The following is a 26,123-nucleotide window of genomic DNA, read 5'->3' as shown; positions in this document are numbered from 1 at the left end:
GGTAACTTTGCTTGACCTGAAACCTTCCTTTTAATGCCAGCTCCTCTTTTCTCCCTTGTCGACTCCTTTAGACTACCAGGAACATATGTGTCCCATATAACATCAACTCTACTTGACGATTGTAGCTGGTTCACTAAATATGGGATAAACACCTTGTCTGAGTAATCATCAAACGTCACAGCACCTGTCGTGGGAAGGCAGTGAACAATGACAGCACCATCGAGAACTCTGCAGTCAAAGTGAGTTGGTGGATTCGTTTGTTCAGTTGATCCAGGCAGACAAGCAAGCAAATCTGACTTAGCTGTCGGCAAACGTAGATTACCAAACTCAGAAAGGGATGGAGGAAAGGGCTGTACTTCATGGGAGAAGAAGTCTTTCAGGTCACTTTCTCTACTCTGCATTGCAACATATAGATGTGCAAAAAGGGCCACATTATTCTGAAGAGCTGAAATCTTCTTCCCTGTTTTAGAGATTGATTTTCGCTGGGGTTTCTTGAAAACTGGCAGGTTGTTTTTGTTGATGGGATCATGGATCGACTTTGTTCGATCTTCGATGACAGCCTTACGGTACTCCTTGTACTTTGCCTTTCCAGTGACTTCTAGTGATGCTAATGCTTCAGCAACAGCACTATCCATGCAATCTCGGTTGTCGAGAGTCACAAGTTCCGGAAAGTCATCAAGAAAAGGATTGCCAAGATTTCTGATAACATCGGCCAGACTGTTTACCTGACGTCGAAAGGTTCGCTGGGCTGCCTGTCCTGTTTCATGGTTCTGAAAGTTTCTTGGGTTTTCTGGATCATTATCTTCCAGATAATTGTCTTCAAATTGGACGATGAGTCTTGCTGTTTCCGGACCTGAAAGCATCCACCTTCTGGAATAAAAGAACAAACAAGACCTTGTTAACTAACACAACTGTTACGCGGCTGACGTCTATAAAGAGTTACCTGAATGCAACTGGATTTTCAGTGAGTCCAACGGCACCCCCTACTGACTTGACGTTCTTGTTCTCTTGCTCATGGGCTTGGTCGATAGGAATTGCAGAGAATTTGTTTTTTGTCTTCGATAGCACCCAATGCTGTTCCTGCTCAAACTCCTTGATGGAAGCGGGAAGAGATCGCATATCTCTCAAGTGAATAGGAACCCACCTCGCATAGTTGACATGATCAAGTGCAAAGAAAAGATGGATCAGTTCTTCCAAGACTTCAACATACAGGGAGAAGCATTTGTCCCTATGAGCACGGATGAACATGAGAATGAGAGTTTCATATTCAAGAATCATGTCCCAAAACAGAAATGTTGGGCTCCTATTACGTAATTGTGACTCCCAATCACTAACTGAGGTCTCGCCATCCTCACCAAGGCCAAGAAAATAGGCTTCACGCTTCAACTTGCTCAACGCCAAAAGTGTTACTTGATGCGCATGTCTGGAAAGAGGTATACAGTTTATATTTTAGTCACAAAAATCTAGCTAAAAAAGAAGAAAAACATGCTTTATCGTATTGCAAATGGATTATGTGACCGCTCAACAAAATTACCGTGTTCTTGTTAGGTGTGATGCCTTCAGAAATGAATCGGCAACACCAGATGATGCAACCTCTGCTTCAACTAAGGCGGTTGTCCAGCCAGAGGATTCGAGCAAATCACCAAGAGTGTTCCATAGTGCCATCTCCAAGTGTAATCCTCCAAACATTACCACGTACTTATCCTCCCCATAGGATTGCGGCCATTTCCACTGCACCATCTTTGCCAAAGCATACAACGGTTGATCAAGAGCTATAACTGGAAGCTGAGAGGGATTTTAAAATGCAATTGGCTCGTTTCAGCACATCCATTCCATGCTTTATCATAGCAGGTGTTGCAGCTTTTTCGTAAAAGAGGGGAAGTAGAGCAGATATAGCTGGGGGGTCTTTTTCGAGAGATTGATTGGTTGAGTGATAGGCTGCCCATACTATGGAATCCTTTGAAGTTAAATTTTCTTTGTGCAGCAGTTCTAGCGCATACTCGTCCCAACGTTTCTCTCGTGATTTTTCATCTTCCAGATTGTCATTGATTGCACTCTGGTTACGTTCTGGAACTGAATTAGCTGTTTTATTTAGCTCTATTGGAGGAACAACAGCATAGCTGTCAGGGATGAAATGGTTAGTCATACCAGGAGGTGGGACAGTTATCAACGGTCGGCTCTGACCAGGGTTATTCTGGGTTTCAAACTGAAAGATGCTTATACCAGTTCCGTGGAAGGATGATGTTGCAGTCATCGAACTTGGGTTGTGGTCCAGATTATCAAGAGCGCCAACTGAGAATATCCCTTTTTTCAGGCAGGCAGGTGTCACACAACCATCCTCATTGTAACGCTGTGAAACTGCAGCTGCCAACCATTCCTCAATTTCCATGACTCTATCTTATGAGATGCTCAAACCCAACTGATAGAGCTTGGCTATAACCGTTTTACATCTCGTCAAGGAATGGATGTTTAAACGGATGTAAATGGGAAGTGGTGGTTCACGCATCAAAGAATGTCGCATAGAAGTGGAAGGCGATCTTTTCTTGGCATTAAACAACACAGTTTGACACACTGTAAGGCATGACTGAGATTCCTTATGTTCTTGATCTTTGAGGTTCATACCGTTAATTAACATAGAAATGAGGGTCTTCAAACTTGCTGGTACAGAATTTTCTTGGCACCCAAGGGGAAAAGTGCCGGAGAATTCAAATCCTTCTTGGGAGAACATATCTCGTCGTACTATCTTTGCGGCTTGAGTCAAAGCTGCGGTGTCATCCGAGAAGTCTCTTTCTTTTACAGCTTCTTTAACCAGGTTTTTTAATCCATCTTGGAAGATGATTACTGTCTGTCGTCCATCATTCTGTTTTTGAGCATTTCTGAAGTGTTCTAGTATTTTATTATTAAGTCTGAAGCGATTCACTGTTTTTTCTATTCCAAAATCCTTAAGACGGTTTTCATACAACATGTGGAGTTCTGAAAGTACAAAAAACACGCTTCCATTTTCCACAGAATCTGTGATGTATTCAGCTAATTCAACAAACGCCCGTGACTCATTGATTTTTTCTTCCTCTTCAGCCTCTGTCGACATTGCACTTTTGCGTTCCAGAGACCGGTGCTTATTTCGCAATATTGTCAAGCATTTCATATGGTATTTCGCTTCTATGGCAATTAGATCACCACCTGATATTTTCGCAAGTAGATGGAAGTCCTGCAGATCCGTGGCAATCCGACGCAAATTCCTGTCAGCTTCAAGTGTGGAGAAACAGTGAAGTATACCAGTATCAACCCCCTCATCGCAAATGATGCATTTCTGATCATTCTGATCAATACTGGTTCCCTTCCGAGGACGTTTAGCAGATCTTACATCTTTTCGGTTATTAAATTTACTCCTTCTTGCTTGAGCTTTTCTGAGCTTTGACAGGCTAAACTTTAAGTGACATGATTGATGCCATTTCGCGTCATTGCTGATAAGATCATCTACAGTTGTTGTTGTGATGTCAAATTTTATCTCAACAGGAAGATAATCTATATTCTTAAACCCTGTTAAATTGTCCAAAAAAGAGCTGTACACATCGCAGCTGAAGGTATGTGCATTTTTGGGACATCTTAAAGCTTCACGAGTTGATTCCTGGCAAATTATGCATAGGTTCCAATTGAGTACCATCTCACCTTAAAACTAAACCTGTAAAAAAGCACGTACAATCATATCTTATAGTTTCTAAAACAAATGCCCCCAGATAGTCATCATATCTCGAATCAAAGTCTACAGACATTCAAAACAATGAAAAAATAGGAATATTGCTCAACTTTAAGAAGAAAATTACCATTTTTCTTGTCTACTTACATTTCGTGTAGTGACACTTGACAGCCGCCATCTTGGATGACCGAGTTGAGGACTGGGTACGAGCTTGACAAGTATTTATTTAAAAACTCGCTATTATTTCGATGTTTGAAATATATTTATTAACGGAAATGATAAAAGCAAACAGTTCTAGCTATTTTGAATCACAAATGTGAATTTTAAAAAGAACATCGGCCAAAAAACCAAAATTATAAAATATTGACCAGAGGGAGCCCATGACTTACATTTTTCATAAAATTAAAGTCCAATTAATATGGGATCCTGAAGAGATTGAAGTGGGCACCGGTCCTAATATTGATTACAATACTCTATTCTACATTCATGCAAATTTTGGTGCTTTTGTCCGCTGTGTATAGATCTAACCACTTAGCCACCTGACTATTATTGTTATTATCATAATAATGATGATAGTAACAATAATGATAATAATAGGGAAGTAAACTTTCTTATAGAACGATGCCAAAAATGGATTGTAAGCCAGAATGGTAATACAGTCAAGAAGTTCTGAAAAAAAGGATTGTAAAAAATGATGAACTTAACCAGCCTAGACTTAGTGTAACCGAACAGGTGGAGGTCACCCTAGTTATGCCGACATACCTTAAGCCTTCCCTCAAAGAAATCAACAAACGCATGTATCACAACCACTTTTATTATCGATCATCCTAAAGCTATTTTCCACTCTGATTTTGCAAATTAATCACTGGTATTTTCTTAGATAAATTACATAACTTAAATAAACTGTTAACTCGATACCACTTGATTGATAACTTATTCACAGACTTGGAAATGATAATATGATAATAATAATGTGAAGTTTTAAAGATCACGCAACTTATTAAATATCTTGTAAAGTTTGTATTTTCTAATATTTTAACTTTGAATTCTTTAGAAATATCTAAACTATGAATCTTCCTATTCTTTTTTTTCTACCTAAATAAGCTAACGTGGTGGAATAGTGTTCCTTATTTTAGCATGCTTACTTTTTGGTTTTCAAAGCTTCTGTAAAGTCTCTCATTCCCAAGCGGTTGACGTTCTTGTTTAGTACAGTCTTCTTCTCGACGGAATTCCTCTCTGCGGTACTAGTTCAGTTCTTTCTTTCTTTATCTTTACCAAATAGCCTTTTCCCAAGCGTTCTGCTGAGGTTGTCTTTCAAAGGTTTTCTTCCTCAACTTTATCTTCTCAACTGTTTCAGTACGTATACGTCTTTTCTAGTGGAACTCTGTGTGAGTTGCTTTCTTGGACGACCGTTTTCTTCTCAGTTTTCTTGTACCAACCGCGCTGTGTTTCGTTGCACAGCTCACAACTACTGATCGCTTTCTTCTCCGCATTTGTTATGAAAGGGCGTATATAAGTATTTCAGGAACAATACTAAGCTAACAAACTACCTATAGACAAAGATCTCTAATCATAGGCAAAGGATTAATATTACTAAATGATTTAACACCTGATAACAGTAATGAATTAAATCCCCTAAGATCTACTTAAGTTATTCCGTGACACTTAGTCCGCTGGTCAGTGTAAACATGATATATACAGACAAATAAAACTTATCATAATAAAAATAATAATGACAATAATAGTTATCTACATGGAGAGGGGAAAGTCAAAGCGGAAGCTGAAGAGAAAATTTTGGCGTGCAAAGAAGCTTGAAGATGCAAGGAATCTCATTCAAACATTCTTCGCGGATCCTAGAAGTGTATATACCACCTTTGCAAAAATGTTAGAAAATCAGACGAATGTTCACCAACCAAAGTACGGCGGAACTATGCAAGCGACACAAGACAATAACAATAAGTTCACGAACTTAACATTGATGAAGCGAGTAGTTTTTGGAAAAGTCTTTGCGAAGAACAAGGAACCGGAGATATGGAAGTAGAATGGATCGAGAAGATCGAAGAGGCAATGGAAGATGGTTAGTGAGGATGCTCAGAGAGAAAATAGAAATCTCAGCATGGCCTGGATTGATGTAACTAAAGCCTATGACTCTGTTGATCTTTGCTGGTTATCTAAAATGTTCACTCTACACAGATTCCCCCTATGGTTTGCTGGAGTGATGAAGAAGCTGGCTAACAGTTGGAATACTTGCATTGTTCCTCAAACGGCCCAAGGCAAAGAGATCGCTCCAACAATACGGTTCAAGACAGGAATTCCACAAGGTGATGCACTCTGTCCATCGCTGTTCATACTGTGCATGAACCCAATTGCCTGGAAGACAAACTCCAAACCTCTGAGGTGAGTACAAAGCAAATATCTTGACGATGCAAAACATTAGTAATGTGATAAGGCTTTGCATAGTTGTTATAAGTATTGTTATTGGTTTTAATTGGTTTTCGGTTCCCTCATCCCAGAATCCAATAGACGTATATGAACACAGGAATCAAAGATATGGTATCCAAAAACATCTTCCAGAAACCGGAGTAATTGCACCATCGTTTTAGGTTCCAATAATTAAGGGTTTTTTCCTCTGAAAACCATGCTATCCTGACATGTTACTATTCGCATATTAGCCCTTGTTTAACGCTTTTTATTGCTCAGAGTTTTTTTTATTCAATCGCATTGTTAAAAAGTGGTATGATTCTTTGCTGCAGAATAAACGATTGAAAACGAAATATTGATAACCGAGCATCAATAAGTGGTGGAGGCTGAAGATGATGAAAGTAAAAACACTGTAACAAGATTGGTGATCTTAAAGAAGACACCGCCTTATAGATTAAACCATTTCTGGTAGTTTAATAAACACGGGGAAAACGCACTGCGTCTTTCAGCGTTGCAAATAAATGAAATCAGTAACAGATTATTTAAGGTTACTGGAGACCTTCGGGGCTATGTTTCTTTTAAGCTCTCCCTACGCAACAAGGTCAACAAAACCCCCTTGTACTATATATCGTTTTAAAGGTCATATGATGAAGATTTCGAAAATAATAATAATTCAAAATTATTTTCTAATTTGAAACAATACCGAGCCTTAAACACAAATCGGGCACATTCCGTAGAGGTGAATTAATGGAAATAGCGTTAGCGCGTATAGCCAAAAGAACCTCACTATGTGAGTAAGCAAAAGATAATCTACAAAAGGGTGAGAGCGATTTTTGATATTTTGAGTATTTCGTTTTTTTATGCGGTAAAATATTAACCGTCATTGACATTTTTCGACGTTCCAACTTTAAAATTCAATAACTTTAAATGAAGTAAAATATCAAAAACCGCTCAGACCCTTTTGTTGTTTATCTTTTGCTTATTCACATAGTGAAATTCCTTTGGCTATATGCGCTATATTTATGTTCATTAATTGACCTCAACTGAACTTGCCCGATTTGTGTTTAAGGCTCCGGCATTGTTTCAAATTAAGAAGTCACTTTCAAATAATATTATTTTCTGAATCTTTATTATATGACCTTGAAAACGATATATAGTTTTATGGGATTTTGTGTAAAGGTTTGCGAAGAGAGAGTCTTAAACGAAACATACCCCTGAAGGTCTCCAGTAACCTTAATAAGAATTATTGGAGGACATAGATAATGACTCTGGTATGATTTGCCGAGCTGAAGAAAGTAAATTTGAAGAGATTAAAACAATCTTTGTTTTAACACGTGTTTGATATTTTCCCGCCCTTTTAATGAACAAGCGCAGTGCTTTTCACCCTTGTAAGACCTTAAATGTACAAAATCTTGAAACTGAAAAATATGAGCAAAAATGACCGTTGTTTCGTTTCTATCATAATCATTTTTTGTAGCTTTTAAAATATATTGATAAGTATTTAAAACTGCCTTCGCTAGCATTTGCTGTCTTTAAAAGAAAGTGAGAGTGGCGTTTCTCTCGTAATCATAATTTTTGTAGTTATTCATAGATATTGGTAAATAATCAACTGCCTTTTCTTGCATTTATTGTCTCTAAGAGAAAGTGATAGTGGCGGAAACGTTGCTACGATAATGATCATATTGTAGTTAATAGATATTGATAAATAATTAAAACTGCATTAGCTTGCAAATGCTGTCTCTATCAGGATCATTTTAACTGTAGAATTTATTAGACATTGATAGTTCAGTGCCTGTAAATGATTTGCTGTTTATTCGATTACGTCACTTCGTCAATTATTATTAGCGTAGTATAATGTTTCAGCCTCGTGGCTTTAGATTGAATACTGTACGGGAGGAAAGAGGTATATACTATGTTATCCTTCTTATTCCCCCCCCCCCCCCCCCTTTTATATCATATATATAGTGTTACATGATCATTTACAATCACCTATACCTGATTACGGAAGAAACCCATCAATATCTTTAGATTTATACTTCAACGTATACAAATTTGTTATGATTTAAAGAACCAAACTTATACAATGTTACCAAAGTTTACGCATGTGATTCTAGCTTAGTAACCCGATTATAGTCGATTATAGTTAGTTATTTATGTCCTTTGTATTATGTTTTAGTTTTTACGTGATCCAACATTATTGCAATAAAGAATCGAGTGTGGATTACAGTGTTTAAGCCTTTCTCCCCAAGCGGCGTAACCGCGGGTCTAGTGACAGCAAGGGTGACCCCAAGCCGCTACAGTGCCTTTGATCGTAAAAGAGTCAAACTAAACTCATTCTTAGTCACAATTGAAGCTTATAAAATTTGCTAAGCCTAAAATGGTTCAACACATTTAAATATGATTTTATTTAAAGTTTAAAACATTTTAAATGATTTAATATTGAATAAAGTTGTTTAAAACCACCCGACGGTTTTTGTGGCTACTGCTTCGTATAGGCAAAACCTCTTTGTCATCGAGGAAGGCCAACGCACGTGAATAGAATGGTGAATATAAACCAATGCACGTGATCAGAACGTGAAAAAAGCCGGTGGCGTGACATTTTGCACGATAAAAAATAACATATCGGGAGCAAGATATTGCTGGCTTTCACTTGACGTCATTTCTGTCTCGTGCGAAATTTTCATCAGCTGAATAGCAAGTTTTAAACATAATTCTTTCTGGCTGATAGCACATGGTGGTCAGTGTTTGATTACCATGTGGAGCAGATAATGAGATTCAAAAGCTTTTATTAGCTGAGTGAAAGCCAGCAATTTTGCTGGATTTTTTAAGTACAAAATTGATGCTCGAAGCGAAAAAACATACAGAAATTTTCCATTGTTTCTACAGAAGAAAGAAAGAAATACAGACTTCCAGCAGATAATGATATTCAAAAGCTTTTATTAGCTGAGTGAAAGCTAGCAAATTTTGCTGGATTTTTTTAGTACAAAAATGGAACTCGAAGCGAAAAAAAATACAGAAATTTTCCATTGTTTCTACAGAAGAAATAAAGAAATACAGACTTCCATTGAGGAAAAAAAAAATGAAGTTCTTAGTCTTAATTTGCTTTCAGATAACGTTTTGCTGTTCGAATTCCATTTTTTTAGTAAAAAAAAGAATCGCGTACGATTTGTAAGAAGAAAGTAGAGGACAAGAAGAGAGAGGAGAAGAAAAGAGAGGAGAGGAAAGAAGTTCGGAGCACAGCAGAGTGCAGAGGATAGGGCAGAACAGGAGAAGAGGAGGGGAGCAATAAGCCTGGTTTCACGGACTCAAAGTCGGAGTCGTGTGCAGCTTATGGCGAAGCGATAAGATCGATCACCTTAGAGTGCATTAGTCTTCCTTTATCTGCCTTAGTATGGCCCATTGTAACATATGCACTTGCTTAGATAGGCTTTAGCCTTGAATTGTCTATGACGCCTTACATCGAATAGCTTATGCACCGTTTTTTGGAAATTTCCTTAGCCCTTTTCGTTCCGGTAGCGAGGAGAGGGGGGCGGGGGGCGGGGAGGGTTTTGAGGAGCCCTTGAGGGCCACTACAAAATTCAGCTCGTATAACAGAGGGACTACAGAGGGGCTGTTTTTGGAATAGCCTCCCTGATAATATGAAAAGTGTGTCAACCTTAAGTAACTTCCATAACTCACTGGATGATTTTTTCAATAATCAGAATTCGTAATAAACTCTGCCAGCGGAGGTACTCTCCCCTTTTAACAATTTTACTAAGGTGAGGTCGTATTGTGCTCCTGCTTTATTATTCTATTATAAATTTTAACACGGCTCTTAGGAAGGCCATTTTGTATGATGAGACATCCGTGCTTAAATAAAGATTATGTATGTATGTATGTATGTAACTTTTGAACAGTTAAAGCTAAAATCGCAAAACTTGATGACTTCTAAAGTTTTCTGGGAACATTTATAATACAATGAGTCTAGTCCACGAGCTTTGATATTTCCATCTTAACCGATTTCTGGCATGTAATATGGACCACAATGAAAACTACTAGTTCGCTAGTAATTGTGTTTATCCAATAAAGTCATTATTATTATTAATTTGTTAAAAATTCCCTAAATTTGATACATTCAATATAATTTCCAGGTTTTCGTATTGTAATTATTGTAAAATGATCTGCGCTCAATCTGAGTATCGGTTTCGTTTCCCGTCTACACTTTCATCTTGTCTCTTAATCATGCTCCCTCGGTTAGATCCTGTGCAAAGTGCAGAGAGCACGGATACCCCAATGTACCACTTGGAGGTTACAAGAAAGTTTATCCCTTTTTAATATTTTGTGTTCACAAAAAGCTGCAAATCAGGCTTTAACAAATGGAACACAATGTGCCCCAGTAGGATCAATTGGTTGTTTACGTTTCCCTCAGTTTCCCTCAAACGGAATTGGACCACCAGAGTGTTATTCGGCAATAATGATTAATTTTACTTTGTTTGCAGACTAGAATATAGTTATTATTATTATATATATATATATTTTTCTTTTGCTAGAACTTTGTTGTTTAGGTATTTCCTTTCAACCTCTAATACTTGTTTAGCTTATTGCATCTCTTTGGTGCTAATTTTCGAAGCTTAATTAGGTATAGATCCTTGGAGTAGGGCCCTAACTAAACGAGGGAACATGTTTCCAAAAAATGTTTCCAAAGTAGCAAAACTGCCAGGAAATATCGGAAAACATTGTTTAGATGCGTCTTTGAAGCATACAATATTTCTACCGCACAGCAGAAACATTTTTTACGTCTTGGAAGCAAATTTTGCAAAATTTATTGCACGCAGCAATGTTTCGCATGTGGCTAAACTGGGAAACATTGAAGAAACATGCGAGGGGTAAATATTTTTCTGGAAACATGATTCCTGGTTTAGCCAAGACCCATACAACCATCCTCAACACTCAACTCTGACTTTTTACCTGCGTATGTGTATAGTTGTCTAAACAGTCTCGAGGGATACAGAAAAAAAAGGACAAGAAAAAGGTCAACTTACATTTGTGGCGTGACACTGTGAATGAGAAGACGTCACATCCCACTTCATCTTATATCTTTTTTGTTGTTGCTGTTGTTGTTGTTGTTGTTCTGTCCCTTTTCACTGGTAAGGATCCGGGGGTCTGCTAACTCAACCGCTGCGTGTTGTAACATAGTTTGGCTAAACCACAGGTGATGACGCTGATAGTTGTAGATGTTGCGCAGTGTTATAGATCATATTAATTACTAATTAATCATTAATTTTCTTCTTTCTGAGAATTGACTTCTGTTATTACCAAAGTTAAAAAGCAAAGTACATAGATTTTCCATCTATCAAGATACACCGAAACAATACAAATAGAATAATTGAGCGTTCTTATGCTCATCGTCCAGAACAGTCAAAGTCCTTGAACCTAGCTGGGGTCCTAATAACCCGACCAGAGCGAGTAGTCTTTAGACCTTCAGCTGCTTGACTCTGCTGAGGCCTAGGAGCGTCAACGGGTTGACTGACATCCATGGTAGGATCAGCGGTTGATGGCGCTCTTTCAGCTGGGCAGTCAGTGCTGACCTTGACATCATGACCACTCAAGTTCACGGCGTCTGTACTAGCCGGGGGCTCTTGCCTAGGTGACAACTGAGACTGATCACGACGCAGCTGTTCCAAATGTCTCCTCCACACTTTCTCCTGTGTATGGACTTTGTATAACACCGGCCCCACCTGCTCCAGAACAGTACCATGAACCCACTTGGGACCATCTTGATAGTTCCGAATCCAGACTCGGTCACCCTCGCGGAAAACCGAGAAAGGCCTAGTTTCATCTTGTAGGTTCTTTCCGTCTACAGTGCTCTTGACACTCGGTTTAAGGAGATCTAACCTGGTCCTTGGATTCCTCTGGAACAGCAACTGCGCTGGACTTATACCGGTTGTAGCATGCGGCGCAGTGCGATACGCCAGCAAGAACCGATCGATCTTGTGTTGGAGCATTCTATTCGACTTATCTGCTTTCACTGCATGTTTAAAACTCTGGACTAGTCTCTCAGCTAGACCGTTGGTTGCTGGGTGGTAGGGCGCTCCTGTAACGTGACGGATTCCGTTCCCTTCTGTGAACTTCCTAAACTCTGCAGAAGTGAACTGCGGCCCGTTGTCGGACACTATTTGTTCTGGGAGACCCAGTCGAGCAAAAATTGAGCGCAGAGCCTCCACAGTCCCTTCAGCAGTAGTGTTTTTCATTACCACTATTTCCGGCCATTTCGTATGGGCATCCACGCAGACTAGGAGCATTCTCCCCTGGAAAGGTCTCGCGAAGTCTATGTGGACTCGCTTCCAAGGTTGCGTGGGGAACTCCCAACGATGTAGGGGTGCAGATGATGGGTTTCTTGCCAGTTCTTGGCAGTCCTCGCACTGTCTCCCAACACGCTTGATGTCTTTATCGATGTTTGGCCACCACACGTGACCTCGGGCGAGGCCTTTCATTTTAACCACCCCGATATGTCCCTCGTGAAAGGTTTGCAGAACCCTGTCTTGCAACTTCTTCGGAACAATAACTCTGGTTCCCCACATCAGGATCTCTCCGTGCAGTAAGGTTATTTCATCCTTGCGATGATCATAAGGGGCGATTTCCGGAGTAATCATATCGTCCTCCCATCCTTTCTGCACTGATTCGAGGACACGGGCCAGAACTGGATCTCTGCGAGTGTGTCTCTTGAGCTCCTTCTCTTTCACTGGGTGATCTTCTACCGCAGTCATGAAATAAACTTCGGTTTCAGCATGTTTGTCTTTAGGGCTTTCCGCCAGCGGTAGGCGAGAAAGTCCGCCACAGTTCGCGTGCTGTTTGGTGTTTCGGTGTTGGATGGTGTACGTGAAGGCTCCCAGGAAAAGACACCAGCGTTGCAGCCTTGCGGCAGCGGTAACTGGTACTGCCTTTCCCAGGGTCCATAATATATTTCAGCGGCTTGTGGTCGGTTATTAGCTCGAAGCTCCTCCCTTCGAGGTATGTCTGGAACCTTTTCACTCCCCACACGATAGAAAACGCCTCTTTCTTGATCTGCGAATATTTTTTTTCAGTGTTTGACAATGAAAGAGAAGCGAACGCGATCGGCCTCTCGTTTCCATTCGGCATACGATGAGATAGGACAGCTCCGAGACCATACGATGAGCTGTCGCAGGCCATAACTAGCGGGAGGTCGGGATTGTAGTGGGTTAGTGCTTTGTCCTCCAGCAGCATCTTTTTAACAGACTCAAAGCAATCCGCTTCTTTCTTCGACTAGGTCCACTTAACATTCTTCTTAAGCAAATGATGAAGTGGCACTAGGACCGTAGCGAGATCTGGTGTGAACTTTGCATAGTACTGGACCATGCCTAGGAACGAGCGCAGCTGTGCTACGTCCTGGGGTGCTAGCATATCTACGATGGCTTTAGTCTTTTTTGGCGATTGGCGTACACCCTCCGCAAAAATCACGTGACCCAGATACTCTTTGATGAACTTGCATTTCCCTTTGTTGGCCTTTAGCCCATACTCCTCCAGCCTCTGCAACATCTTGTCCAGCACATCCAGGTGTTCTCTTTCAGACTTACCGGTCACTACGATATCATCTAGGTAACACTGTACTCCTGGAAGGCACTGTAATACCTGATCCATCGCTCTCTGCCAGATGGCAGGTGCCGAGGCCACACCGTACGGTAAGCGTTTGTATTGGAACAGCCCTCGGTGAGTATTGACGGTAAGGTAATGCTTGGACTGTTCATCAACCTCCATTTGGAGGTAGGCCTGGCGCAAATCAAGAGTGCTGAACTGTTTACCCCCACTAAGACTGGCGTAGATGTCTTCTATGCGTGGAAGGGGGTATTCGTCGATTTCTAGTTGCGGGTTAATTGTTACTTTAAAATCCCCGCTTACCCTGACACTGCCGTCTTTCTTTACTGGAGTCACGATGGGCGCCGCCCATTCTCTATAATTCACCCCCACAAATTAAACAATATGTATCAAAACTATTTTTAGTACTGTTTAACCTTACAGGCTGAGTGAATTTCAATTGCTCACAAAATATTGTTAATACAGTGTAGGCATAGTCATTACACTTAACCTGTGAAACACTAACTGAATGTTAGTGAATGTTAGTTATGTAACTGAGTGTAATGGTTCAATTAAAACAAAAGCAAACAATCACAATGGTTTACAACTAGCTTAGCAGTCCCCTAACTATTTCATGGGTTAAATGTAATGACTCTAACATAAGGTCATAACAAGAAATAAACAAAATGCCTTTTTTGGTAACAATCACTACCATCATAATATTTTGTAATTCAAAGATATTATAACATTTGTGAGTAATATGTTAAAAAAACATATTACTCTCAAGTTGAAGCAGCAACTACATAAGACATTACCTTTTGCTTGTAGAGTGCTCACCTGTGAACATTGTTTACATGTAGTAGTAAATTAGTACTAACTTGAGCTCAAGTTTGCATTTCAATTAGTCCATTTTTACACAATGTAAGTGGGATGAAGTCCAGAATATGATATCTTAATATTGATACTGTTCAAATAAAAAGTGTTGTAAATTAAGTATAAGTTGCCAATTTACAAGGGGAGGTAAGAAATTGGTGAACAAAGCACATATTAAAAAAATCATATCAATTAGTCCATTCTTACACAATGCAACTGGAATGAAGTCCAGTATATGGTAGTTCTTGATTCTTTCGATGGCCCTCTCAACGTGGATTCTGAGTGTTGCAATCCGCCGAGTATTTGATAGTTCACTTTCAGTGAATTGACCAGACTCGTTCATGAATGGGGGAACATTCACCTTGACACCTTTGCGAACTACTTCCGGTATCTCTTGTATATTGAAACCTCTATCTGCCATGACTTCGTCGTCTCTTTGAAGCTTTTCAATAAATCTAGACTTCAAAGTGATGTCCTTATCTGATATTGATCCTCCATACAGTTCTGATACAAAACAGATACTACCACTGGGGGTGATACCTATCAATGCCTTGAGTGTATTACTGTTCTTATAGCTGGAGAAGGTTAGCTGCTGTGCTTCAGGGTTGCTAGGCTTTTCAATACAGATTTCGGTTGCATCAATGATAACTGTGGTCCCTTTGTATTTGTCTTTGAAGCACTGAGGTTTGTGAAGTTCTATGACATCTCTATCAGGGAATATGTCCAACTCTTTGAATCTGAAATAAGCAAACTTGGCCCAAGTAATGACAATTTTACTCACAAGGCTCTGGGATATTCTAAATCTAGTAGCCAGATCTTCCTCCAGTAGCCCAACTTTACAACGACACAAAAGGAGAAAGAATTCGTTTTCCACTGAAAGAGCCCGTTGAGGTCCTGGTTTGTCCTTTAAATCCACCCCTTCTAACTCTTTGTTGCCATAGTCTAATCTGAAAGCTGCCTCTCGTCCAAGAAAGTCGAGTAGTCTGCTGAAAACTTCATAATTTTCCAAGCCAGTATAAAATTTGAAAAGTTTGTCATTCTTCTTGATATTATCGATGTTGAAAACATTTTCCATAAGCTTTTGTTCCAAATTTTTTCTGGCTTCTCTTTCCTCTTTTAGTTCCCTTTCATTCTCTTTCACTTGAAATTCAAGTTCAGCAATGCGGCGTTCAAGAAGTTCTTTCGTACGTGTTAGTTCGTTCTCCGTTGCTTGGAGCGACTCTTCAAGCTGTGCAATCCGTGCAGAGTGTTCCTGACTAATGTCAGTAAGTTTGTGTTCAGTTGGCTGAGCTTCTTCGTCAAGCATTTCTTCGGTAGAATCTGTTGTTTCAAGCGGTGATGAATGAATATCATGTTGAATATCATTGTGTTTTTCTGTTTCATTTAACTCAAGGTCTGCAAGGTTGGCGCATGTTTGCTCAAGTGTAGATTTCCCAGACTGCGATCTATCGAGAGATGCTTTCCTCGAAGGCCTTTCTTGGTTGAAACTGAATATCGTAGGGATAGATTCTGGTTTTAAATATACTATGTTGCCACCTATAGCTTTCTGGAAACATTCTGTAGAAAAATGAGCACTGCATAAGTAGGAATTCTTTGTGACGGGAGTGTTCTCTCGCTTGATTTTTATCAACCAGGTTCGAAGTAATGCTTTGTTCTTGATAGGCAGAGAATGCCAAGATAATCCAGCACATCTTGTTTTATTGCTACTGTTGACACAGCCGTATGCTATGCAGTGTCTCGTCATAATAAAGAAGGTTGAAATCTTTCTTTAAAAGTACGACGATTAAAGACAAATTGAAGTGAAATATTGCATTCAACCTCAGAAATTCACATTGTGTTCGCCCGATAGCCTTGTTTCCGTGTATTTCCATGCCGATACCGCTGTACCACAAGAATGACTTGCGGAACTGTAATAACAGCTATTGGAAAACTCCTTCGTTTATAGACTCTTCCACAGTCTCTCCCTCGTCCGTTCCGTCTCCACGCTTAGAGACTGTAACGGTACAATGACCGAAAGGACTTACGGGTCCCGAAAACTTGGACCCAGCGTGCTTTGAGAACCAAAATACTCGTCCACAGTCTCTCTCGTTTTCACCGCCATCTTGACAATATTGGAACGAGAGAGACTGTGGACGAGTATTTTGGTATAAATACTGGAGTACTCATTTTAGAATATTTCAGGTTCAGCATAGATCCTACAACTGACTACTCGTCAGATTTTTAAAGGCTCTTGGGATAGCCCTGGGTGCTCCTATTAATGGTTACACGCGAAGGCACCGTCCAAGGTCCAATGGCAAAAAAAAAAAAAGACAAAAGTTGTATCTATAAATTATTTTAAAGTGCATGATTCAGCAATTGTAATGATTGAATTTAAAATTAAGAATTTGAAGACGTGGTTGTTGAGTTTTGTGGCAACGCATTTTTGCATTGTGTGTTATCGAAGTAAAATTGAAATAAGAGCTGATAATTTGATAAAAATTGATGAATCAGGGGTGGATCCAGGGTTTGGACATGAGTAGCTTACTCTGAATTTATACCCAACCCACCATACCCCTATTAGTTATAAACTGCCTAAAAGGATACATCTACCATAGCATGCTGTCTGCAGTCAAGATCCTGGTACAGATTTATCTCAGTTGAAGAATCTAGCACATCAAAGGACATCATGTGAAAAAAATGACATCAAAAGTATTAGTATGTAAAAGTACAATGCAAAATATATGCTATTAAAGGAAAAGTGGCATGGCAGCAAATTGAATACTTTATGAAAGATAGAGAACATACAGTCACAATATCAGTGTACTAGAATTTACATGTACTAGCAAATTATACAAAATGAATACATTACCTTATTTAGATTGAGGTGTTCCACTATAGATGAATTCATTGCTGAGTTCAGTTGAGAATATGTAAAGACCATTCAAGCTTAATTAAAACCCAGTGAACAATATTATAGATTTCAGAAAAGAATAAGTTTTTAAAAATTCCACCTTGTTCCTGCACTGTTCCCCATCAGTTTAAGGATTAAAAATCAGATAATTATTAATCCAGATGGAACATAACTCACAAGTACTCTAAGAACACTGGAGTGGTGGTCCAAAAAATATTATATAAAATATTACTGTAAGATATTCTCCATTCTCATTCGTCTAGGATTTAAAGTAGCAAATAAATCTATTATTTCCTCAAGATCTAAGTCCATGTTTCTGTGGGAATGCATCAATGCATCAGTGCCAGTCCATTCATTCTGTCTTGAGCCATAGTATTTCTTAAGTAGTTCTTAAGATTACGGAGGGTTGAAATGGACCTTTCACAAGAAGCAGATGACATAGGGATAGTTATAAGGATTTGAAGTATGGTATGTATATTAGCATAAGCAACATTGTCAATGTGCTCAAGTGTCCCTTCTAAGTATCAGGGATTTCCTCTCCTAGATCATCTTTCCTCATCCACATTCTCTTCCACAGAATAAGTTCTGCTTGTAAACCTGCATAATTAGGTATATCCTGCCTATAATGTTCACAAAAGGCTAATACATTATCCTTCCAAACAATACCAGTGGCCAGCATAATTGATGGAATAACTGAAAGTGCTCTGTAGCAAACAAACACATCATCTTGAAATCTGTTGTTCAGTTGTTGGACTATATGGTCTAGAAAAACTACAGTTAAATTTGTCCTATAATATTCTTCAGGGTTTCGGGCTGCAGCATTGGCTCTGTGAACTTGTCTCTGAGCTACTCTAGGCATGGTTGGTTGAACTGAAACTTGACCTGCTAAAGTGACAGCTTCCTGGTAGAGTGCATTGTGCCTGGCATCAATGTCAGTTCTCATCTCTGTTAAGACTGACTTTAAAAGTACAAGTTCATCCTTTGCCTTGAGAAGATCCATTGCTTTCTTTTGTAATTTGACAGTGAGAGGTCGGGTTAAATCTAACGTGTCTAACAATAACAATAGCAACAATAAATGAAAAAGTTATTGCATTCAGTAAGGTCTGTGCATCATTTCTACTAGGTCGATTTCAGTCCCCAGTTCCAAGATCATTGTTGTTCATTGATATGTCTTCAAGCGTAGCAACAACAGGACGAAGAAGTTCTACAACTCTGTCCATTCCTTCTATTCTTTCGATCCATCTTGTTCGGCATACATTTATCAGAACAGTATGGTTAGCTTGAGGCATTATCTCTTTAACCTTCATTACCAAATACTGCTGTCTCTTTGGTGAATTGTTAAAAAAATCAGAAATTCTTTTAACAGTATCCATCATGTTTCTAACAAGTGGTTGTTGGCATGTGTCAGCAACACACAAATTCAGCCTGTGGTTCATATAGTGAACATAAATTGCTTTGTCAAATTCATTTCTTATAAGTGTTGAAACTCCATTCAAGCAACCTGCCATATTGCCTGCCCCATCATAACACTGGCCTCTGCAGTCGTCCATAGAAAGTCCTAATTCTGCTACTGCTGTAAGTATTTTATCTTTGATGGCAGCTCCAGTTGTTCCCTCATCACAAAGAGAAAACCCAATAAATTCTTCTCTAATTATATTTCTTGAATCAAGAAATCTTATCACTAAAGAAAGATTTTCTTTGTTAGAAATGTCTGCAGCTTCATCTGCCATAACAGAGAAAAACTTACTGTCTCTGATTTCCTTTGACAAACTAGTTAAAATGTAAGAACCTACTGTTTCTATCATCTGATTCTGGATGGTTTTAGAAATGTAAGTTGCATTTCTGGGTGCAGTTTCCAGGTGATTCTGCAGTATTTGATCACCACTCTGCACTCGAAATTCTAGAAGAGCCTGAAAGTTTCCTGATAGACTAGCATTTGTTGGGTCATCATCGCGTTGACCCCGGAGAGCTATGTTGTTTCGCCCACAGAAAATTATCGTTTCAAACAAAGACTTAAGGACCGTCCTATTTCTATCGATTTGCTGTTGAATAATATTATTCAACTGCTGATCTACTGGGACCGCTTGCTGCCTCATTGTTTTCAAAATGTTATCCATGGCAATTACAGCAAAATTGTGCATCTCACATTTACCGCTGGCGTGTTTTGTAAGTCTCGAAGCCGCTGAAGTCCAACATGTGAGTGGGGACTTCAACAACTTGTCTAATTTATAAGCATTTCTACCAGATTCTACTCCAAACAAAACGCAGGGAAAACAAAATGCTCCATCGAGATATTTAGAGTATGCAAGCCAGGGATATCTTCTAAGCCATTCAAAGACAAACTTACGAGGCTTTCTATTTTCTATTGACAGTGGGAAATCAAAAATCTCACCTGGTTTCCACACATTCTCAATGAACCCCAGCTTATCTTGTGGTGATGAAGAGCCAATTTCTTTAAAATTCAAGCCAATGTCGAAAGGAGAACAGTCCTCCCTCCTGCAAATCGGGTCGCCACGCATTGTAGAATATTCCTTCGTTCAAACTACAGCAAATCTATGACTCTAATCATAAGAACGAAAGAGACCCAACGGGGGTAGGTCTAGCTTTTTATAGTTTTGCTGGTAGTTTATGAGGTAGTTTGCAAAGTAGATAGCCAATCAGAAAAGGGTTTGAGTGGTTTCCAAAACAATCAATGTGTTTCCAGCCAATCAGAGAATTCTTTGAGTAGTTTACGATCATCACACCGGCCTAGCTCTACAACTACGCACGCTCACCCCCTGAGTTTCTATTTGACAAAGGCTGTTTTCCGATAGCATTCCGATGCGTACCGACGGAGATATCCGAAACCCGAAAATTTTTGCGGGAATCGGTAATAAATCGGCAGAAATGACGAGATTACTCATTTTTGTTTGACTTTTCCTTAATAATTAACTGAAAAACAACCAACTGAGTTGTTTCTAGAAGTTTCTAGAATAATGTAATACACATATTTTGACATTATTTAGAAAGAAATGTGTAGCTTTGAAAAAAATTGAGTAGTTTACGGAAATCACGTAAACTACCCTGGATCCACCCTTGTGAATGATAGAAATATTGATAAAAACGTATACACTCAATTGGAGAATCGTTGTCGGACTCAGAAACATAGAACATAAAAGCTGAGACCGAAATGGCACATGTGAAATGACATATTGATATTATAATGTATTCATTTGCGCCATCCATGCAGTCGGTTTAGAAAGCCGTTTGGCTTCGCATTTTTATAGGTTGCAACTTAGACGAAACCGCTTATGCACTTGCGTTATCTCGTATCTATCAAACGTATTCTTGTTTTTCTGTTTTAGTACCTTCAGCACAACGTTAACAACCTCAATGGTTTTAAGAACAGTGGATGATGCCACGGGTCGCCGGTCACAGCATGCATCTAAATAACGTACTTCCCATGTGCCATTTCGGTCTCAGCTTCTATGTTCTATGTTTCTGAACCCGACAACGATTCTTCAATTGAGTGATACGCAAACATTAAAAAAAGTCAGAGAAAACAAGTATGAAATTCATATACATGATTCCTGACTGCAGTATCAAGATAAGAGCTGAAAGTTTGTTTCTTTCACTCAATGCCATGGCAACTAAGTGTGTGAAATGTAATTGGATCACCTTTCTTAAAAGTTGCTGATCCTGACCTGGTGAATTACTTGCAATATCCTGTAATTCTTCTTCGTTCAACGGACAAGGATGGGCCTCTATGTTCCTCTCTTTCAACTTGTCTTCCATGAAGTCAATTACTTTCTTAACATTATTTTCATCTGGATCAATCTTGTCCGCTTGCAATTTCGTCCACCTTTCTTGAGCTTCTTTTTGATCGTCTCTAGTTTCATACAGCTGTTCAATGTCTTTATCAATATATCTGAGACGTGGCTGCTTGTAATCTTTTCCTTTCTCAAAGTAAACTGGCACAACTGACCTATGCACAGCTTATTTCGAGATTTTCAAGCTCATCAGTTTTAGCCATGTATCTGTTCAAGTCGTTTTCCTGCCTTAGAGATTTTTCATTGAAATATCTTACTTCATTTTTCAACTGTTCGGTTTCAACCATGTTTAAAAAAAAATTTTTTTTTTCATTTCCCTAAATTCATTTTTAAATTCTTCCCTGTCGTCATTCTAGTTTCGGCCACTCATCTTCAGCTCTTGCTTTGGCTTCCCTTTTACCTATTTCTGCAATAAATAGAAAATTAAAATTAAAACTCTTAGCTTTAAAGAGCATGTTTGATCGTAGATTTAAATAATGCTGTGCCTCTTGTTCCGCCAATCAAAAACGCGCGCATTTTCTATTCCTTGAATATTTCTGTAAAATTGATGTTTAAAATACAAGCATGTAATGTGCATGATAGACACTGTAGATTATTGCAACAAATTAGCTAGGACTGCGTTAAAGCTTACCAGAACGAGAGAAATTGCTGGCGTATCTCAGCAGCTTCATGCATATGTATCAAATCCCCTTTAGGCTTTACATGGCGTTTTTTTTTTTTTTTTTTTTTGACACTTGTTCAGCAGGCTATGTTATTTGTCTAAATCAGTGCAAGCTGAAAGCTGAAGCTGTGATCAGCATCTCGGAAAAAAGGGGACGCCACTTTGTTCTTTTTTTGGCAATGATTGCATTCATTACGTCAATTTGAATAATATCCGCAGTGCAACACTACATGTTCCTCAAAGGTCAATGTACCTTTGTTACACAGAGAATTTAAATTCTCGGTGTAGTTTAAAGAACATTTCCTTTTCGGCTTGTCAAAGTAACTCAAAATATTGTTACCGCTAAAACAAAGGGAAAAATGTTCTCAGTGATTAAACCTCCGCTTGAAACAATTAGAACTTTTGACAACAAATCCTTTCATGAAGAAAAAGAAAGAAAAATCTTTATAGAACTCACTTATTTCCCGTTTCAGATCATGTGCCATTCGAGGGAAAGAGAAATTGGAGTTACGACACTCCCTTGAGCATAATTTCTTTGTTTGACGGTTGTACATTAGAAGACACAAGAATTTGGATACAATTCAAACAAAGAATCTTATTCTCAAGAGACTGTTCTGAAATGGGGAACATTACGCCCAAAGTGAACTGAAAAGGTCTAAATATATTCCAACGATTTCAATTTCAATTTGATAACAGTGACAAATGACAGTATGTCATCTGTCTGTTTGCTAAAATGTATATTAAGCAATTATCTAGACGAGAGCTCAAGAAAGCAATTCAGAAAAGAGACAGCAGACTTTTGAAATTTCAAACCATTATTGATGAGAAAGAACGAGGCGTCGAAATATAATCTGAAGAACTCCGAAATGCTTATTTGACCGCAGAGCAACTGAATAGCGAGCTAAAAGCGATTTAAAACAGAATCGGAAAACGTGAACGAAAGATCGAAAAACTTATCAATCAGTTAAACACTTTTCAGCAAATTCAAAGACCTTTTCCCATTCGATCAAAAACACTTGGACATTCTTTAATTAGACATTTTCTTTTTACCCGACATGTTTTAGATAAGATGTGTACCAGGAGTTGCACTAATTTAAGAAGAGGCATTTAATCTTGTACTTAGTTGTAAACAAAGCTAAGGTTGTAGTTCGGGTTGACCAGAAGGACTTTCCTTAGTCGGTGTGGCTGTCACTTGGGATTCCTTACTCGGCCACTGTCCTTACTTAGGTCTGTACCTCCCAGTACAACACCAACTACAACCTTAGACTTGTTCACAACTAAGTACAAGATTGAATGCATAGAAATAGTTAAATTTCTCGTCCTTATCATAACCCGGTAATCTAATCTGAAAATCTATTAACGTCACGTATCTAGACAAGTTTAACCTTGGTGGCTTGAATGTTTAGGTTAATTTGAAAGAGGTTTGTAGAACAGAAAACTGCAAGTAGATCTCCAAGTCAAAACAGTCTCGGTTACTAAACTAAACATGTAGACTTGCAGAATCATATACAAAAAGCATTATTCATGTGAACACATCATTGCCAAAATTCTGTTGCATAACAAAATATTCCATCGTATGACTGTGTTAAACCTATCAGCAACTTGAAAGTACACCCCTCCTCCGGAACCCAGAGGAACGTTTCGAGAAGCCAGTTGTTTTTCATCGACCATACCCATAATCCAGACGAGCCCGCGTTACTCGTAAAGGCAAGTCTTATCCTGTTTGGTCACATGTTAGTCTTGTGATGCTCGTACGTCAGTGTCTTATTCTGACCTTGAAATCACTTTGAAATCATCTTGAAATCACTGGTGATTTCTGCAATCTAACTGGCTTTCGGCAGTGCGATTTAATTGCGATTCGCACCATTCAGTTGAGTCTTAAATCGCACTGTTTCAAGAACCAATAAAATAGCAGAAAACAAAGCAGTTGACAAAGTAATGTGCTTGGAAGTCTCTTTCCCATATAAATCAGATCAGAGGAAAACGAAGAGCAAAGATTCGAAAAGCAAGAAAAACAATTTTTAAATGAAAGACAGTTTTTTGACTAAATTTTATATTAAAAAAATAAATTTCAGTTTTAACTTCAGTACTATTGCAGGTGATTTCAAAATGGATACAGTATAATTAAGTGGTAATTGAACTTAATTCGTGTTGTGCAATTTTGATCTGAAATCAAACCTGTGATTAATGATGGTAATTGAACTGAGTGGAGAGCAATTTGGTCTAAAAATCAAACGAGTGATTAGGACTTTCACGGCCGCCTAGCAAACTACTACATCTTTAGTCATGTAGTGCTTAAAAGTACTTTCAACTATTTAGTTGTAAAATAGCTAGAATTCATGAGACATTAACCGAACAAAGACGAGGTAATTGCTTTTGTTTCCAATGTTCAGCTCCAGTAACATATCCACTATTTTGTACAAAATCACTAGCTGCAAAATAGGTATAACAGACAATGATCTTTCGTTTTGTTTCACTGATGTACGGCTTTAATTCCAAGAGTGTTTAAAGCGGTGACAGCAGCACCCTGTAGTGCGGAGTGTTTCGCTTGAAAAGTTCATCAAAATTAACTATTCCATCTTTACCATATGAGATAGGTTACTAAACTAATGGTTAAGTTAGTCCAGATATTTTGTAAAGCTATGGAAGTGGCGCTGACGATATAAAGTTCCCAAATAAATCAAATGTATCTTACCAGACTTGGTCAGTTAACTTCTTCAAACAAGCGTGTGGAGTAGTGAATATAGACTCTTGGAAAGTCTCTTCCAACGTGTTGAGGCAGATTATTTTTATTAAAATAAAATGTGATCAAGTTTCATTTTAGTAAAAAATAATCTGCCTTAACACGTTTGGGACACTTTGCAAGAGTCTTTCAAGTGCTGGCATATACGGTATATTTCAGTTATCTTACAATAAACTAAGGGAATACAAGATTTCGCGATTCGATACCATTTTGGCGTTGAATTTAACCAATACGATTGAAGAAAGAGCGTAAATAAGTTATAAGAGCCGTTGTCTGAGAAAACCGGGCAGGGTCAACGGATGGGGGTCGGCCGATTTCCATGATATTTACAGCATGTGATACCTATCTGATATGATTACTAATGATGGGATTTAAACAAATTCAGGGTCTTTTGTTTCCGAGATTGACCACCCCCCTCGTTTTTGAGTCGAAAAGGCCAAAAAAACGCCTATAATTAGAGCAACTTTGAGGCATGAAAAATCATAATTCCCTATCGATTTTCCAAATGAAACTTTTCACACACGTTAAATGTATCTGTTGCAATGTGAAGATAGTTTCGAATTCTAATATTTTATATTGATAGTTAATTCAGAGACTTTCAAGCAGGTAGTGGTTCATGCCCTCTTCAAGCTAACGTAAGTTTAGCAATATTTTAATGCACTTTTCTCGTTCGTGCGGCAGTTTATTTTTTATCTTAAACCATATTCGGATAGCCCAATATCATCTTAATCAAAGTCAAAAACAAATTGAAAGGGATCTATATTTATTGGAGATTTAGACATTTTCTATTTCCCTATGGTTAATGAACGGCAAACGCTTGCCGCCAAAGTGTCTAGAGGGTTTTCCTCATGTCATTAAACTGAACTCCACGATACAAATGAACATAGACGTAGATCAAACGAATAGGCCATATTTAGCACCTATTTAAAATTTGGAGGTTATATTTGAAATATTTTTTTTTGGTTTCGATGATAATAAATGACGCCAGTGGATTGCCTTAGTGACAGGCATATAATTACCATATAATGGAGAAACGTTTTGACTGTTGACACAAATTAATTAAAGTTTAAATTATTTATACTTACTTATCAGTTTCAAAAAATACACTGATACAGTTTTTATTGGTCTCATTACTTTTAAATAGGTGTTTTGCTATTTGGATTAGTTCACATTTCCTGTATTCATATGCATAGAGTGAATTTATGCTAATCAGATATTGACGCAAAAAATATCAATTTTGCTGCAATTAAACATTTTCTTCTAGTTTAAATTGTTCCTTGGAATTGCTATGGTGGACTATTTATTTAGGTTTCTGTTAGTTTAATAGTATTTATATGATTGCAAGAAGTATAATGACCATACAACCCTAAAAAAATTAACTTGCCAGAAAAGGTAACTACAACAATTGTATTGCCCATAAAGTGTATCAGTAAGCTCACACTATATGATGCATATTT

General features: G+C 38.4%; 3 protein-coding genes and 2 pseudogenes across 3 annotated transcripts; 1 reads left to right on the top strand and 4 right to left on the bottom strand.

Annotated features, from left to right (window-relative positions):
- Window positions 1–30: 30 nt before the first annotated feature.
- LOC148907741 (uncharacterized) lies at window positions 31–1,846 on the bottom strand. The gene is given in 5 exon segments (XM_089035734.1): window positions 31–72; window positions 153–870; window positions 944–1,423; window positions 1,535–1,809; window positions 1,811–1,846. Coding segments are annotated over 5 exon segments (1,551 nt in total).
- A 101-nt stretch (window positions 1,847–1,947) lies between these two features.
- LOC148907740 (uncharacterized) lies at window positions 1,948–2,728 on the bottom strand (annotated as a pseudogene).
- A 2,265-nt stretch (window positions 2,729–4,993) lies between these two features.
- Window positions 4,994–6,728, top strand: LOC116306341 (uncharacterized). The gene is made up of 2 exons (XM_031716382.2): window positions 4,994–6,094; window positions 6,451–6,728. Exons 1-2 carry the CDS (start codon window positions 5,772–5,774, stop codon window positions 6,461–6,463), a joined length of 336 nt encoding a protein of 111 aa, XP_031572242.1. The 5' UTR covers window positions 4,994–5,771; the 3' UTR covers window positions 6,464–6,728.
- A 6,653-nt stretch (window positions 6,729–13,381) lies between these two features.
- On the bottom strand, window positions 13,382–16,307 carry LOC148907739 (uncharacterized). The gene is made up of 3 exons (XM_089035733.1): window positions 15,821–16,307; window positions 14,656–15,742; window positions 13,382–14,066 (listed from the first exon to the last, which is right to left on the bottom strand). Exons 1-3 carry the CDS (start codon window positions 16,305–16,307, stop codon window positions 13,382–13,384), a joined length of 2,259 nt encoding a protein of 752 aa, XP_088891859.1.
- Window positions 16,308–17,571: 1,264 nt separating this feature from the next.
- LOC148907738 (52 kDa repressor of the inhibitor of the protein kinase-like) lies at window positions 17,572–20,229 on the bottom strand (annotated as a pseudogene).
- Window positions 20,230–26,123: the final 5,894 nt, after the last annotated feature.

The sequence above is a fragment of the Actinia tenebrosa genome, unplaced genomic scaffold (assembly GCF_029948245.1).
Source record: "Actinia tenebrosa isolate PJP-AT-01 unplaced genomic scaffold, QUT_ActTen_1.0 PGA_scaffold3__52_contigs__length_22856419, whole genome shotgun sequence".
NCBI lineage: Eukaryota > Metazoa > Cnidaria > Anthozoa > Actiniaria > Actiniidae > Actinia > Actinia tenebrosa.
The sequence above is the reverse complement of the archived record's forward strand: the minus strand, read 5'-3'. Positions and strand labels throughout refer to the sequence as shown.

What these genes read in the sequence shown, in the direction of transcription:
- LOC116306341 (XM_031716382.2), top strand. Translation starts at nt 5,772, where the DNA reads ATGGTTAGTGAGGATGCTCAGAGAGAAAATAGAAATCTCAGCATGGCC.
- LOC148907739 (XM_089035733.1), bottom strand. Translation starts at nt 16,307, where the DNA reads ATGACGAGACACTGCATAGCATACGGCTGTGTCAACAGTAGCAATAAA. An exon ending in ACACAAACTTACTGACATTA is followed by an intron (nt 15,743 to 15,820) that starts GTCAGGAACACT and finishes CACGTACGAAAG; the next exon opens with AACTTCTTGAACGCCGCATT. An exon ending in CAACACTTTTTATTTGAACA is followed by an intron (nt 14,067 to 14,655) that starts GTATCAATATTA and finishes GGTGAATTATAG; the next exon opens with AGAATGGGCGGCGCCCATCG.